The following is a 17,736-nucleotide window of genomic DNA, read 5'->3' on the forward strand; positions in this document are numbered from 1 at the left end:
CATGCTAAGGACCACAAGTGGCTTTAGAAGTTGACCAAGACAAGGGAATGGATTCTCCTATAGAAAGTCCAGAAAGAATACTTGGGTTGTTAGCACAGTAAGGCCTGCTTTGGATTTCTGATCTCCATAACTGTAAGATAATAAACTTGCATTGTTTTAAGCCACAAAGTGTGTGGTAATTTGTGACAGCAGTGATAGCAAAGTAACGCAAACACCTGGCTTCTAGCACTTGGAGCAGATGGCGCAGGGTTCCTCCATTTGAAGATGAGAATTCCATTTATTTCTTATTCGCTTTCTCCATTACACAGCTTCAAAGAGTGCAGGCTGACTATAAATTTGGAGTTGCTTCCATTTAACTTCTCCAATGAAAAGTCACCTGATCAATTCTCTTGAGTGTGGTAGACAAGAATCTAGCATCCTCCACATTCCATATTAGACAAAGAAACCCCTCATTTCAGGCAGGTCCTCGTCCCACCTTCTGCAGAGGCTCCAGTCCTAGTCTTTTGTAGGTGTATGTGGAGAAGTCACACGCTTTCACTTTTCCCCTCAACAGTGCCTGGCTTTTACCTTTTTCAGCTGTGCTAAGCCAGTGTAAACTCTTCCATCGATTTTCTGGATGCTAAACATTTTCAAGTGCTTATCTTCCAATATCTCCTCTCCCAGTTTTGTTGTCTTTGTGGATTTGTGCCCTTCTTATTCCTTCACTGTCATTTCAGTGGGTTTTTCCAGAAGGGAGAGGAGATAAACATGGAGATCAATCCACCTTGTTGACTCAGATGCCCTCTGGGGTTCCAGTACCTCCAATGCAGTGGGGCCCATACTGTCCCTTGTTTGGGTCTAAAAAGGCTACTCTCTTTGAAATATTGGCTGGAAAACTGCTACTGTCTGTTGCATGCTTTATTCTCTCCTTGCTGGGGCCAAGGAGTAAGTGTCCCATTATGGAGTGCCTCAGAAGTGAACTCTGAGTCAAGTTTATTTGGGCAGTGATGCCAGGAAATTCTGTAAGGAGCCTGGGGAAGTGAGGAAAGGAAAGGAAGGACTCCAATGCAGTTTATTGTGTAAATTACTGCTGTGGACCCAATATTGCTGACATCTGCTGGGCACTGTGGAGAGTGCTCCTTAGAGTTGCCCCACACAAGAGGTCAAGGAGCTGAGGTACCACTCCAACAGCCCTTAGTCATTAGCTGAGGGCTGTTCCCCAAACACTCTGACTTGTCTGCTGCTACAGCATCAAGGAAAGTCTAAGCATTTGAAGAATGACTCCTCGGGATGCTAAGGAAGGAGCAGTGCTGGAAGGGTTGGGGAGAGGGGCCCCACAGCATATTCGAAAGTGAGATTCAAAACTAAGCTCTGAGCCCATTTACTGTGCTCTCCTGGCAGCACAAGCACAACCTGCTGCCAGGCCGCATGCGTTCTCCTCTTCTCCAGAGACTGAACACAGAGGGCAGAGGCTGCCCCAAGGGTGAATGAAGTCTGTGGATAGCCAGATCTGTAATTCAGGAGGCGGAAACAGGACATCCCTTTATATTATAAGTCCAATCATTGTTCTCCAGTTTAGCTTTAGTCAGAATAAAGCGGGATTTTATCCCTAGCTGGTTTCTGTGTAGACTTCCTAATTGGTCAGAATCTGAAAAGAGGTGATCTGGTCCTGTCTCTGAAGGCTGATATCTAGAATTAGTGGTCAGAGGATTGTCTCAGGACCTCTTTCCTGGAGATGACTTAACACCCATTCCCATACTCTCTCTCAAGGGCTGTCTAGACTTTACAGGTGTGCTCGTCACTAAGAAATGTGGATGTCTGATTGTGTCAATCTCCCACTTCGAAACCTCAAAACCTTGCACTACTCCTTAGGAAAAGTTCAAAATTCCAAGCAGGGTTCACAGAGCCACATCGTTCCTCACCTGAATCCACAGGTATCACACTCTTTTGTAATGGACAAGCCAGGTTCAACAAAGGACCATAAGTGGAGGTGTGGGCAGGATGAATGGGAAACCAACCACGGATGGGACAATGCTCCAGGAATAGCAACTGGCAGAAGGTGCTAACAACCACTCCTTTATTTATTTATTTATTGCATAGAAGAGCTGGGGTATAGGCTAGAGGAACAGGATGATGAGAGGATCCACCAGTATCAGAGTGGGGAGCAGAGCAGGCAGGTTGAAATACACCACTGAGGGGAGTAGCAGGTGAAACAGGAGAGGTCTGCTGCACCATATATGGGTCAGCTCCCTGGCCAGGGATCGAACTCAGACCATAGTGCTGAGGTACTGAGTAATCCCAAGACCACCAAAAGAGTCCCCAGCATGAAACTTTAAATGGAGGGAGAAATTAGTAGAACCAAACAAGCATATGAGTAATATATATAAAACATGTATAGATCTCTATGAGCAAATATATGTTTATATGACATTATTGGGGAAACTATCCCCAAATATTTTCTCTCTCAAATATTGTTATCTTTGGGAAACAACAGAGGGAAAATCTGTTGACTGAAACTACTGCAAATAATTGATGTAGTACATCTTAATTTTTAGGTCTAAGCTGTGTGAGGGATATATAAAAAAGGGCTAATCCAAGTAGAGTAAGTTAATCAGGAAAGACTTTGTGGAATGGGTCCTTGAGAAGGTGGCACATATGGACAAGTAAAGAAAAGCAGGGAGAGCTGGAGGAGGAACAGGTATCTGATGCAGGAGAAGAGCAGTGAACCTCACAGAGGCCTACCAGGCAGCATATGCAAGGGTCCTGTGTGAGCCTTACCTCCATTTCACCAGTATTTCCAACTTGATCAGGTGATACAAGTTCCTCAAATGCAGCTTCTGTAATTTCCCCCTGCAAATGAAAATGGCAAGATATGAGGATTAATCAATATCAACAGTGACAAAGAGCCTGAAACCTTGGCGTGAACAATCTGGGTTAAGATCCAGGCTGCACACTTATAACATTGGAAAAGTTATGAGCCTGTTTCCTCATCTATGAAAGGGATAAGAACAGCATCTCATAAGGTTGTTAGGAGGATTACAAAAGGATCAATGGATAACGAGACAAATAGAAGCTCAGCAAGGGCTGGCATCTCCTAATTCTCTGCAGAAGTTAATTATGACTTCATTATTCTTACTCTTCTGTATAAACACAGACGGTGAGCTAGGTTTGTTTTTGTGTTTTAATAAATTTATTGAGGAATATTTGACAGATAATTAACTGCATATATTTAAAGTGCCCCTTTTCAAAAGTTTTGTATGAAGCTATAAGATAGCACCACAATAAAATAACAAAACTGTACATCATTCCCAAAAGCTTTGTGTTTCTAAGTGCCCCACCCTTCCAGACCTTGCATAGGCAAGCACTGATCTGTTTTGAGTCACTGAAGCACACACATTGAGTCTATTTCTGGATCTTCTATTCTGCTTCATTAATCTATTTGTTGACCTTGGCATCATTACTTCAGTGTCTTTTTAGGTATTGAAGTATTTAAGAGTATTAGGAGTATATACATACACACACATGAAAGATTGCATTAGTTTCTGGTGTACAATATGATTTTCTACTCACGTATATATTGTGAAATGATCACCCCCAAAAATCATCAACATGGTTGAAATTTTTTTTGTAGTGAGAAGTTAAGATTTACTTTTTAGCAACTTTCAAATATGTAATACAGTATACTAACTATAGTCACCATGCCTCACATTCCATCCCTCTGATTTAATTTATAATTGTGTGTACTTTTTAACTCCCTTTATACACTTCACTCTGCCCCAAACAACCCCCCCACCACCACCCCACCACTCCTATTTCCAGGAACCATCAACCTAAACTCTCTCTCTAAAGTGCCTGGTCTTTGTTTTGTGAATTTTACATGTAAGTGAGATCAAATGACTTTTTTTCCCCCTTCCTCTGTATGACATAGTCACAAAGGCAAGGTTTCATCTTTTTTACAACTGAGTAACACTTCACTTTATCTTTCATTATCCATTCATCCATTAATGGATGCTTAGGTGTTCTCCTATATTGCTTCAGTGAACATGGGGGTACAGATTTCTTTCTTTTGGAGATAGTGTTTTCATTGCATAACAACCCAGAAGTTGTATTGCTAGATCATATGATAAACCTACTTTCAGTTTTTTGAGGTACTGCCACTCTGTTTTCTATAACAGCTGTACCATTTAAAATCCCACCAGCTGTGTACAACAGTTCCTTTTTTCTACTTTCTATTCTTTATCTTGTTGATGATACGAATAGGTGTGAGGTATATCTCATTGTGATGATTAGTAATAATGAGCCAAATCTCATGTTTGCTGTATCTTTTTGGAAAAAAAATATATTCAGATCTGCCCATTCTTTAATTGGAGTGTGTGTTTTTTGCTGTATGTATGTGCATATGCTGCTATTTAGTTGTATGAGTTCTTTATATATTCTGGATTTAAACACATTATTAGATATACAACATAGGATTATAATATAGGATTGCAAATATTTTATGATATTGATTAGGTTGCTTTTTCATTAGGCAATGGTTTCTTTACTGTGAAGAAGCTTTTTAATTTGATGTAGCCCCACTTATTTATTTCTGCCTTTGTTGCCTTTGCTTTTGAGTCAAAAACAAAAAGTCACTGCCAAGACCAATGTTAAAGAGCTTACCACTTTTTTTTAAAAAGACTTATTTATTTATGCATACAGAACTGGGTACAGGCCAGAGGTGCAGGGGCAATGAGAGGATTCACCAGACAGAAATGTAACCAATTTTTATATTAATTTTGCTAAATTTGTTACAGCTTTTAGTGGAATCTAGAATTTTCTATATATAAAATATATCATTTGTAAGCAATGAGGATTTTACTTTTCCTTTTCATTTTTCTTTCTCTTTCTTGCCTATTCACTCTGCCAACTCCCAATATGACATTGAATAAAAGTTATGAAATAGGACATCCTTGCCTCGTTACTGCCCTTAGAGAAAATGTTTTAAACTTTTTACCATGATTATGATTTATGATGTCAGCTGTAGGGTTGTCACATGCAAGCTTTACTATGTTCAGGCACATTACCTCTGTATCCACTGTTGGGATCTTTATCATAAATGTATGTTGAATTTTGTCCAATGCTTTTTCTGCATCTATTGAAATGATCATGTGGTTTTTATCCTACATTTTGTTAAAGTGGTATACAGCACTTGATTGATTTGTGGATGTTGACCCATCCTTCCATCTCTGGAATATATCCCATTTGATCATGGTCTATGCTTCTTTGATTGTGTTGCTGAATTCAAAATGCTAACACTTTGTTATTTTTTTGCATATATGTTCATCACAGAAAATGGTCAGTAATTTTCTTGTGTCATCCTCATCTGCTGCATGTATCAGTGATGCAGGTCTCATAAAATGAGTTTCAAAGTGTTCTCTCCTCTTCCATTATTTGGATGAGCTTGAGGATTGGCACTATTACATTGTCTTAATTGCAAGAAGTTTATAAGTCTTGAACTCAATAGAACTACTTCCATAATTTTGTTCTATTTCAAAGTTTGTTTTTGTTTTTTTTTCTTTCCTGTTTTAGGTCCTTTCCATTTCCATATGAATTTTAGAATCAATATTGCAACTTCTGTAAAAATTCCTCCTGAAATTTTAGCAGGGATTGCATTAATCAATTTGGGAAGAAATGCCATTGACAATATTGAGCCTTCAAAACCATAAACAAGAGATAGCTTCCCATTTATTTAGAGCTTATTTCATTTCTCTCAGAAATGTTTTATAGTTTTCACTGTACAGATCTTTAAACATCTTTGTCTTATTTCCAAGTATGTTACATAATATATACATAGTATTTATTTTAACTTCTGATCACTATGGTTGACTGGTTCACTGTTATATAAAAAAAAATTGACTTTGGCACATTTTTGTTATCTTTAGCAACTGCCTAAATTACTTATTACTTCATCAACTTCTGTATATTTTGTAGATGTATCTGCTAATAAAACACAGTTTTATTTCTTTCTAATACAGGTGACTTTTCTTTTTCTTGTCTTTTTGCACTTAAACCTACAGTATAATTTTGAGTAGAAATGGTGAGATCTGACATTTTTGTCTTGTTTCTGACATTGGTAGGAAAGCAGTGGTGATATTAGCTATAAGTTTTTCAAAAATAGTATCTATCACATTAAAGAAGTTTTTTATTCCTAGTTTTCTGAGAGTTTTTATGAGGAGGAAATGCAGAGCTTTCAAATGTTTCCTACATTTATAGTATAAATCTATCAATTTTCTTTTTTAGCATGTTAAATTGGTGAATTATCTTGATTGATTTTCTTATGTTAAACCAACCTTGAATTCCCAATATAAACTCTATGCAGCAATGATGTATAATCTTTTTTATATATTGATTCAATTTACTATAATCATTATTAAAATTTTAACATTGATTTTTCTGGAGCTATTGATCTGTAGTTTTATGTTCTTGTAGTGTCTTTTTGTGAAAGAAGTGATTAAATGAATTGAATCCCTTAAAATATATTAAGACTAAAATATGATTTACTTTGGCAAATGTTTCCTGTGTATTTGAAATTGTGTATTCTGATAATGTTGGGTAGAGAGTTTTCAAGTGCCACTTAAGTCAAATTGGTCAGTAGTGTTCTGAAAATTCTCTATATATTTAGGGATCTTCTGTTTTCTTGGTATGACAATTATTAAGAAGAAAATATAAAAATTTCCAAATATAGTTGCCTTTGCAGTTCTATAAGTTTTTGGGGCATAGTTCTGATATTGAATGCATAATGGTCATTCCTCTTAACCTTGTTAAGTATTATTATTCTGAAATCCATTTTGTCTAAAATTAATATGGCAACTACAGCTTCTTTTTTTTTTAGTGGTATTGGAAAGGTATTTTTTTTTCAATTCTTTTAATTTGACCTATTGTATCTTTACATTAAAGTGCATTCTGTAACCCATATCACTGAGTCTTACTGTTTTTATTCAATGTATATTTGATTTATATGTCCTTTAGTTGGGATATTAAGAGCATTGCATTTAATGCAATTATTGATATAGTCAGGTTTAAGCCTGTCATCTGGTTATTTGTCTCATATTTGTTCCATATGTTTTTTATTTTCTTTTTGTCATTCCTTTTGGATTAATTGCATGTTTTTATTATTCCACTTATTTCTCCTGCAAACTGTCAGTGCAGGCAGGTGTAACTATGAATTTGATTTGCAAACTTAGTGGGTTGTTTTTAGAGTTCACAGTATCCATCTTGCAATTCTGGTAGTCACATTATACTTCAGGTATAGTACAAGAAACTAGGCCTCCCTAGTTTAAGGTGTTAAAGTCTCAGTGCTATCAAACTATTGCCAGCCATGATAACATGAGTTTGATCCCCATCCAGAGTGCTGATCCATATGGCACAGCAGACCTCTACTGTCTCAACCGCTGCTCCCCTCAGCAGTGTATTGCAGTCAATCTGCCTGTTCTGCTCCCCACTCTGTCTCTAATCAATGGATGGGTAAGAAGTAAAATAAAGAACGGACAAAATTCTACTCTGCCCTGTATTCTTAACTATAGCTGTGATGTTCTAATCTGTTAAAAATACTGAGTCCTGTGTTCTTCTGGCCCCTCTCTTCCTAATAGTAGTATTATAGGGCCTTTTCCATATCAGATGTTAGAACTTTCCAATAATGACCCAGTACCAGAAAACACCCCTGACCCTGACTTCTCAAATAGCCCCTAGTTCATTTGGGAACTCCAGACCTGGCTGGTGATCTCGGTTACCTGAGTGCTTGTCACAGCTTTTGGAGAGACAGACTTCTCCACTGTTTCCTGGGAATCCTGGCTGTTACTCCTGAGTTCAGTATCTTTACAAAAAGGAGTGGCATAAGAACAGAAAACAGATGTTAAATATCTGCAGAGCCATAGAAAATCAGAGATAACATGGCAACATTTTTTTTAAAGATTCATTTTTTGTGCATACAGAACTGGGATACAGGCCAGAGATGCGGAGGGTGAGAGGATTCACCAGGGACAGAGTGGGGAGCAGAACAGGCAGATGGAGTTAGTACACTGCTGAGGGGAGCAGCGAGCTGGTCAGGAGAGGTCTGCAACGCCATGTGGATCTCCTCCGGGGCAGGCGGGGATCAAACTCATGCGGAAGTGGCTTTAGCTTCTTAGTGCTGTGCTTTAACCCACTGCACCACCAGGGAGGGCCCGGCAACATGTTTTTAAACTACAGTGCAGCTAAAGAATTATGTTACCGAGGACGGTACCACAGGAGAGGAGCAGGGTCTTTGCAGCCCACCTCAATTCTGAACTCTCTGTGCCCTCCTCTACACAATGCAAATAAAATGATACCTGGCCCTATGGGAGCTGTGGAGAAAAATGCTGCCAGGGCTTGGCCCTCAAGGGGCACCACCTTTGCCAGTTATTGAGCTGTGTGATTCTTTCATAGTAGCCTCTTGGACATGTACAAACAACCAATTATCAAGTCTCTGGATGGGAGGCTTTGTGAAGATTTTAAGACATTAGATAGAAAAGACCACAATTAGCTGTGCCCATGTCAAATCTCAATGTCAAAAACAAAAGCTGCTTTCTCTTTGTTTGAAAAGCATGCAAATATGTGATTTTTTTTTCTTAAAACTAAGGATTCTTGCTTTGATAACTGTTTGTGTGTCCTGCTTTCATTAAAAATTAAGATAGAAAATTGTTTTCCCACATTGTTACATAAGTTCTTTTTCTCATCCTCCTTCTCTTTCTTTTCCTTCTGCTTTCTTCTCTTCTTTTTTCTTTGTCCCTTCCTGTCTTTTCTCTTCCAGACTTTTCCCACCCCTCTCTCCCTGCCTCTACCAGATCCTTTCTGGCCATCCTATACTTGTTCTGTCGGGATTCCTGCCCTGCTCTCTACCTACAGTATATGGGTCTGAGCACAGAACAGTCCTCAGATGCTCTGCCCAGTGGCTGCCCCTTCCTGGATATGTCATCACAGATGGAGAAGGGACTTGAGTCTACTGGAAGCCCCAAAGGCAATCCTATCAACACTGTCGTCTGAGTTCAGAAGAGGCTATGGAGAAAGACTAGACCTCTGTGTCCTCGCCCACTGTGTTCTTTTAAGCACCAGCTGGGGCAACCTGCAGCTCCCTCTCAATCTTAAATCCCTCCAGCCTTTCTCAGGTGAATGAAATTCTAAGGAAAAGTTAGATACACCAAGGTGATGTAAAGGGCATACGTAGGAAAGTTCAAAATGTTCAAAGTTCAATGACAAAGAATTGCATCCCAGCACAACAGGCTGATCTTGTGGAGAAAAGAGGAAATAAGAATAACTCCCTCTTCTTAAGTTGTATTTCAGTTTTGAAAAACATTGTTTTTTCTATTTTTAAGTTTTTAATTTGAAGGACTATAAAAATTAGACTAAAAGGAAATAAGAACTTTACTATACATGTATCTCTTTTTAAATTAGGATAAAATTACTAAAAAAAAAAGCTCAGAAATCTTGAAGAATGGAGAAGATTTACAATGAACTAATAATCCTGGTGACTTAACTGTCTGTAGTCTAATGTTCATGAGACAATTACCAAGGAGGATGACTAATTGTCTTGACTAAACTGTCCTGGGGTGTTGCACATTGTTATTAAGCAGCTGCTGTGTTTGTCCCTGGAGGTGGCTGCATTTCAGCACTGGGCAAGGTGATGCTATAGCTCTCTTTCCGGTGTCTCTGGGGTTTTGTGAAGTTTAATTAGTTAATGTTCCTAATGTGCCCTGAGATCCTCAAATGTGAGGTGCTATTGCAGAGGAAAGTTAAGGCAGTGGTATTATATAACACACAACTAAAAACATGACTGAGGCTGCAGATTTAATTGTTATTTCATTGCTTATGCTACCTAAGTAGCTTAGAGTTCATGAACTAGTGGTTTATTCTAGTGGGAGTGAAAGCACAATTTGCTAAGACTTTCTCTGTAATACTGCTTATCAGAAGTGGGTTTATCTAATAAAGCTGGATATTGGGGTCCTTTGTCCAGGTCTCTCTCAAGGCACAACACCTGTCAGTGTATACATAACTTTACATGTTCTTTTCTAAAGAGGACACCCAAATTGTACAGACTTTAGTTCCCACAAGACCTGGCTCTATCCTGATCTTTATCAAATGGTAATAATAAATAAGGAAAGCAAAATAATATACTTTCAAGTTATAAAGAATAAGTATACAATCCAGTGTTTTTTATACTTATTTAAAATATCAATCAAAAATCCTAACAACACATTTATTATGTAAGTAACTGATTCTAAAGGAATATATATAAAGAAATAGTTGGTCAAAATATTTAAGAAATAAGAACAGAGAGTCAAGTCTCCTAGTGAAAATTAACATACTTTATAAAGTCATACCAATTAAACAGTGGATTATCAGAACAGGAATGCAACAGAAAGGAATCCAGAAATGAGCCAGACAGGTACAATGGGTTGATTTACGTCAAAAGTAAATTTCAAATTAGTGGGAAAAGAATAAAATATAAAATAAACAGATATTGCTAATAACAGGGGGGAAAATTAATTTGAACTTCTGTTTCATGTCATACAAAAAAATAATTTGCAGATCAATAAACAATCCAAAGCTTTTTTAAGTACTTTGACATTACTAGAAGAAAATGATGAAAATAGCTCTATCATCTTAGGGGTGGAAAAATCATTCCTGAAGGACTGTAAGGTATATGTCATTAAAGAAAAATACTGATATCTTTGACCACATAAAAAATCTAAAACTTCTGGGCCCTTCCTGGTGGCACAGTGGGTTAAAGCACAGCACTGAGAAACTAAAGCCACTTCTGCATGAGTTTGATCCCCACCTGCCCCGGAGGAGATCCACATGGCGCGGCAGACCTCTCCTGACCTGCCTGCTGCTCCCCTCAGCAGTGTGCTTCATTGATCTGCCTGTTCTGCTCCCAGCTCTGTCTCTGGTGAATCCTTTCACCGCCCCTGCATCTCTGGCCTGTACCCCAGTTCTGTGTGCATAAATAAATAAATCTTTAAAAAAAAAATCTAAAACTTCTGTCTACCAAAAGTATCCTAAAAAGTTTTTTTTAAAAAAAAAAAAGACATTTATTTATTTATATCTAGAAGAACTGAGGTACAGGTTAAAGGTGTGGTGGGTGAGAGGATTCACCAGAGACAGAATGGGGAGTAGAACAACCAGATCTATTGAAATAACATTGCTGAGGGGAGCAGTGGGTAAGACAGGACAGTTCTGCTGTATCATATGTGGGTTAGCTCCCTGGCTGGGGATCGAACTCAGAACTCAGGCCTTAGTGATGACTATACTGAGACTTAACCCGTTGGCCAACAGGGAAGTTTTGTTGTTGTTTTTTTTTTTTTACTTAAAAAAAAAGTAGATACATGGAGAAAACATACTACACTAATAATTCTATGCAAAGAAAAATAACCCAAAAGACAAAAGAAATTAATGAACTGGAAATTTAAAAGACCAAAAGCATAGAAAAAGTGTCAATCTCTACTATTCAGAGAACAAAAAAGTGCTCTCTTTTGCACGCCCATAGTAATGAGTACTGGAGAGCTAGGAAAGTTCTGGAGGATGGTAACCAGTATAGTCAAGCAAGAACAATGTGGGGAATATAACTTGTTGAAATACTTGCAAAGGCACTAAGGACACATGCACAAGGATGTTTACTGCAGAACTCTTCGTAATAACAAAATAATGGAAACAAGCTGGATGCCTTTCTGAGGATAAATGCGGCACATACAGTAGAATACTAACCAGAAGGTAAAAGACGTATCCTAGACCTAAGCATATCAACATTAGTTTTCAAGAAGTTGAGTGAAAAAGCAAATTTTAAAGTATCAAGTACCTGTACAAAACCATTTATATATATAAAAAACACTCATATAAAAGTATAAAAAAAAGGTCTGGAAGGATACATTCTAAAGTTAGATCAATGGATATTTCTGGAAAGGAGATGAAAAATCAGAATTGTAACGTGACCAAAAGGAACTCAGCCTTAACTGCATTATTCAAATTCTAAAGGATTTTCATGTAATTAAGATTTAAGAAAATCTAACTATACAAGTAAATTTTTTACCTCCAAGATATTATAGTTATTTTGTTTAGTGTTTCAATAATATGGATAATTCATTCACTTATTCATTTCAAATTTTATATTTCCCACCTACCATCTATTAGACAATAGCATTCTTTTTTTTAATCTTTTTCAATTTTTTTTAAAAGATTTATTTATTTATTCGTACAGAACTGGGGTACAGGCCAGAGATGCAGAGGGTGAGAGGATTCACCAGGGACAGAGCGGGAAGCAGAACAGGCAGATCGACGAAGTACACTGCTGAGGGGAGCAGCGGGCGGGTCAGGAGAGGTCTGCCGCGCCATGTGATCACCTCCGGCGCAGGCGGGGATGGAACTCTTGCAGAGGTGGCTTTAGTTTCTCAGTGCAGTGCTTTAACCCTCTGCGCCACAAGGGAGGGCCCTCTTTTTCAATTTTTTAAAATGTATTATAATTAATTTATTTTTTACATCATTCTTCATTTTGTGCATTTTTCCATCTCTGTTGTAATCCCAATGGGCTTCCCACTACCAATTCACCCATGTGCCAATACCATAGTCTTGTGTGCTCTTCCCACTCCAGTTTTTATTCTATTCCCCTCTCCACTCCCATAAAATATCTCTGGTTTTATGGGGTGGAGTGAGGAATGGGATCAAAAAACAATGGAGGGAGAGAAGTGCACTAGACAGTGGTGATGGCACACGGGTGATTTGGTGGTGGGACGTCCACAGGGATTACAACTGAGATGGAAAAATGCACTATATGATGTAAAAATAAACTATTGTATTATTTTTTTAAAATGTCTCCAGTTTATAGTTGTTCAATGTTTTTTTGTTTTTATTTTATTACAATTGCTCTTTTTTCTGATCCCTTAAACTCCTGCTAAGAAAAAGAAAAATACTGGATGGCTTCCCTCATAGCAATAACATTCTTGATGTTGGGAATTCAGCGATCAACATAGCTAATTTTCAAAGCAAGTTAGTAAATGAACAAGTTATGAGAGACAATATGTAGAAAATAAGATCTTGGGAACTACTGATTGAGTGATCACTGAAGTCATTTTTGGTATGTAAACTAAGACTTAAATGATAAGAAGTAGATTTGAGAACATAAAAGAATGGACACAATTAGCACAGACAACACTTTCAAGGAATTTTGCTGGAGAGTTAAGTCCTATTTCTTAACATGTTTTTTTTCTTTTGCCTCATGCTATCTAGTCCTCTTGTAACTGTATCAAGTGACCACTGTAAACAAGTCACCTTGTGGTATCTTAACACAACTGGAATGGATTCTATTACAATTCTGGAGTCCTCAAGACCAAAATAAGTATTCCTGGGCAGAAATTAAGATGTTACAAGAGTCACATTCCCTAAAGGGGCTCCAGAGCTCTTTTTCTGCCTCTTCCAGTTTCTGGTGGTTACTGTCATTCCCAAATTTGTGACCCCATCACTTCCAATCTCTGCCTCCCTGGTCACATTGCCCTTCTGTGTGTGTGTGTGTGTGTGTGAGTGTGTGTGTGTGGTCTCTTTTTATCTCTATCTCATTAAAAGATCTGCAAGAGGTTTTAGGACCCCTCAGATAATCTAGGATAATCTCCTCGTATCAAAACTATTGTTCACACTTTGCAAATACTTTTTCTAAAAATAAGGTCACATTTATTAGTTCTAAAGATTAGAATGTGGGTATCTTTTGACAGGTCATAGTTTAGTTTGTATATACTAAGTGAAGGTCAAATCCAAACTGTCCAATGAGAAATCATAACTTCTCCATCAAATAATTCATTTATTAAAATAACCTATTCCATTTATTAAAATGTCCTATTCCACAAAATATGTCCACCATCCATTTTCTTAAGTCCTAAGTCTTGATATTTACATCTCCTTTCTACAGTCCTCCTTCCCCATATGCAGTAAAATACCAAGTTCTACTTTTTCTCCAAAATGTCTCCCAGATCCTTCTATGGTTATTGTTCTGGTTCAGTCTCTCTTTATCACTTTCCTGAACACTGTCATTGTCTTTCAAAAGTCTTCCTCTAAACTGGAAGCTGACTATGTCACCCTTTCTAATCAAATATTAGAATGGTTCCTCATCATGTGTGTTGCAACAGAATAGAATCTGAACTCTCTTCCAAGCATGAAGGCCTTGATTGCCTCTTTTCAATCTCCTGTCTTGCCTCATTTTTGGTCACTCTCTCATTTGATGCCTCAGTCCTTTCCCCTAATAAACTAAGGTCTCTTATTCCTCCTACTTTGCACATTTTGTTTCCACTATACCAGGAAAATCTTTCTACTTATTTACCTAGAAAGCAATTTGATTTTGAAGTTTGGATTCAAAGCTTCTTTTCTATGAAGTCTATGCTAATGCTCCCAAGATAACTTAGATATATTTCTGTGGTGGTCACACAATTTTCTACTCTTCAAAATAATTTTCTTATTGTAAATTGCTTTGTCCTGAATATTTATCTTGTCTTTGGACAACATTACAGCTCGCAAATCCTAGGCTGGATTCCTAAAGTTTGTGTTCTCAGCATATGCTGAACAGCCCAGTAAATAGCTTAAGAGTGATAATAAATTTTGTGATGAATCTTTACCCTTCCTGTATTTAGATCCTTTGCTATGTATTGTGCCCTCACTCTGATTCTGGGCTCAAGTGATCTGATTTGGACAAGTGAAATGTGTTCATTAAAAGTCTAGACCTCACGAGACCTTGTGTTTTCCTAACAGGTCTCCTGTAGTCATGCTGTCACCAGGGGCACATGCTAGAGGCTGAGGATAAAAGGCATAGGGGGCAGAACTAAGAACAGCCTAGACCAGATAACTAATAACTCACATGAAGATATAAGCAAAGAGCCAACCAAGATCATGCCTAGCGTGAGTCATAGATGCTTATTATGACATGCCACAGTGGTTTTGTAGCTGTTTGCTAGCACCATTACTGTAATAATGGAATATTAATGTAGTCACAAAATTTAATAGAGGCTAAACCAAATATAATGCTGATTTTGAAAATAGTAATTAAATTGACACTTTTAAGATTAAAAAAGAAAAAAACAAGAAAATAGTAATTAAACTGACACTTTTAAGGTTAAGAAAGAAAAAGACCTAAATAAATAATATAAGGACTAAAATATAGAAACAGAGATTATCTATGAGGTAAGCTGGTAGCTATAAGTCCACTAGAACATTACATGTAAAAACACTAAATACTGCAATTAAAAGACAATAGTATTCACACTAGATTAAGTCTTAAGACTAGATTAATAAAAACAACTAAGTCATTTACAGGAAACATCTAAAATTGTAAAGGTGTAACAATGACAAAAGATGCGATACAAAACATGAGTCAAAGAAAGTTGATTTTTCATATTAAAATGAAAAAAGTTGACATTATGGGGTTAAAGGGGTCACTAGAGATAAAGAAAACTTCATGATACTTTTTCAGTGTCATGGAAAATATAATGGCTTAAAATTTTTTATAACAAAATAGGTTCAAAATATGTAATGAAAAAGATGACAGGCTATGAATAGAAATCACTGCTGTTATAATCAAAGCAGAAGGTTTTCAACACACTTCTCATAAACTGATTAAATATGCAGTGGATAAATAAGGATAAAATATTTGACAATATTAACAAATGTGATTGACTCATCTAGAACCTAGCACCTAACAACTACTGGATATATATTCTTTTCATAGACTCAAGCAACGTTTACCAAAATTGACCTTATATCAACACAGAGTAGGTTCTCTTATTTCAATATGGTAATCTAAAACATTACTAAAGAACTGAATATTCTTAAGAGACACAGAAAATGTGGTATATTCATATTATTCCACCTTAAACACTGAAGGAAATCCTGCAATGTGTCACACATGCTCAGTGAAATAATCTAGCTACAGAAGGCTAAATCCTGCATTAGTTCACTTATATGAAGTACCTAAAATAGTCAAATGCATAGAAGTAGAGAGTAGCAAGGTGGCTACCAGGCCTGGGGGAGGGGAGATAGGGAGTTGTTATTTAGCAAATGTAGCTTTGGTTAAGTAAGGTGAATAAGTTCTAGAAACATGCAATAACAACATGGTCCATGTAGTTAAACTAACTATATAATACACTTAAAAATTTAAAAAGATAATTCTCAAGTTATATTCTTATCAAAATAAAAGACAATGGATATCCCAATGTGTTTGTGAGCAAATATACTTTTAAATAACTAGTCGCCAAAGAATGAATAAAATATAATTTTAAATGATAATGTATACAATACAAAACCAAACTGATAGGTTGCAGCTAAATCCAAGCTTAAAGAATATTTATAGTTTAAACACATTTAAAAGAAGAAAACCTAGTAATTGGTGACTTAAGAATCCACCTCCAAGATACAAGATCCAAGATACCAGAAAACTTCATTCACATGAAATTCAGAACGACTCAGCAACTAGATGCATCCTCAGTCCCTTGCCCAAAATGGATTTAACAGTCTCTACACTGGAACAAAAAAAAAAATCTTGAAAGTCCCTTCAAACACACACATACACATATTGTTAAACACTCTCAGTCCTCAGGTAACCTTAGCTTATTCTATGTACTGGAAATACAATTCCGATAACACTATAATATATGGAGCAAAGATAAGAGCCAACACTTACAGAAACTAGTGCATTTTGTATTACGGTAGCTTTGCATGGCTCATGACTAAAGTTTAGAATGAAAGCTAAAAGACACTACTTGTACCTCCCGTCTCCCCTTCCTTCCCCGCCTTCTCCTCTCGACCCTCTCCTTGTCCTCCCGCCTCCCCTATCCGCTCTTCCTTTCTGTATGCATGTATCTACATTATGTGTATGTTGTATTTCTGTAATTCCAGATGGCATTATCATCATGTCCTTAACTATGAGAGCAGAGGGATATGAAGAGAAGTTATGCTTGCTCTAGCTCTTGGACTTGCACCAGGGACTTAGGAGACATGGAAGGAGACACTTGCAAGAGAAAAGGGTGAAATACCCATGGTGAGGCCAGCAACGGCAACCATTATTTTGATTTTGAGTTTGCTCCTTTTGGCCCAGACTTACCTGGACTCTTCTGCCCCTTTCCTATGGAAACCTACCAGAAGATACCTTAGACCTGTGTCAAGCTTTTGGGCTTCAGCTGCCCTGCTTTGGGCCAGCCCTGTTTGGCTAGGCATTTGCCCATAAGAGAATGGGTAACTTTGGGTGCTTGATTTGGTAACTGCTGTGCTGCAGAGAACAGAACATCAGAGCGAGGACAGAGGATGAGGGGTGAAAAAATTTTTATCAGAGACAGAGTGAAGAACAGAACAGATGGATTTATTGAAACAACAGCAGTGGGTAAGATAATAGAAATCTGAGCACTAAAGAGGATTTGAGGTTCTCTTTTAAAATCTGTTTTAGTGGGCTTTCTAAATTGGGATGCCAGTTTACACCAATTATCTACTGGGATAAGTGGCCTCTAGCACTGGTCTTTGACATAGACACATGCTCTAGCCTCTTCTTCTGCATTCCTTGAGCTGGACTGGTGTTTCCGGTCACAGTGGTCAGTTTCATTACCTTGTTCCCACAGCAGCCTTATCCATTCCCCTATCTATTCAGCCTCCCAAACCTCCTGCTGGTCAGGAGTGCGAGCTTAGTTTTTAACCTTACTAAATTGTACCCCAACAGTAACTATATTCTTTCTCTTCTCTCTATTG

General features: G+C 37.5%; 1 protein-coding gene across 1 annotated transcript in view; it reads right to left on the reverse strand.

The window, feature by feature from the left end:
- The window catches only part of CFAP61 (cilia and flagella associated protein 61), a 267,799-nt gene that overhangs the window by 193,796 nt on the left and 56,267 nt on the right, over positions 1 to 17,736 (reverse strand). The window contains exons 9-10 of the mRNA XM_004687139.2: positions 7,749 to 7,831; positions 2,758 to 2,829 (exon numbers count right to left, since the gene is read on the reverse strand). Of these exons, the coding sequence (XP_004687196.1) occupies positions 2,758 to 2,829; positions 7,749 to 7,831 (155 nt within the window). The remainder of the gene's footprint in view (positions 1 to 2,757; positions 2,830 to 7,748; positions 7,832 to 17,736) is intronic.

This window comes from Condylura cristata, unplaced genomic scaffold (genome assembly GCF_000260355.1).
Source record: "Condylura cristata isolate star-nosed mole 26May11 unplaced genomic scaffold, ConCri1.0 scaffold00022, whole genome shotgun sequence".
In the NCBI taxonomy this organism is placed as follows: Eukaryota; Metazoa; Chordata; class Mammalia; order Eulipotyphla; family Talpidae; genus Condylura; species Condylura cristata.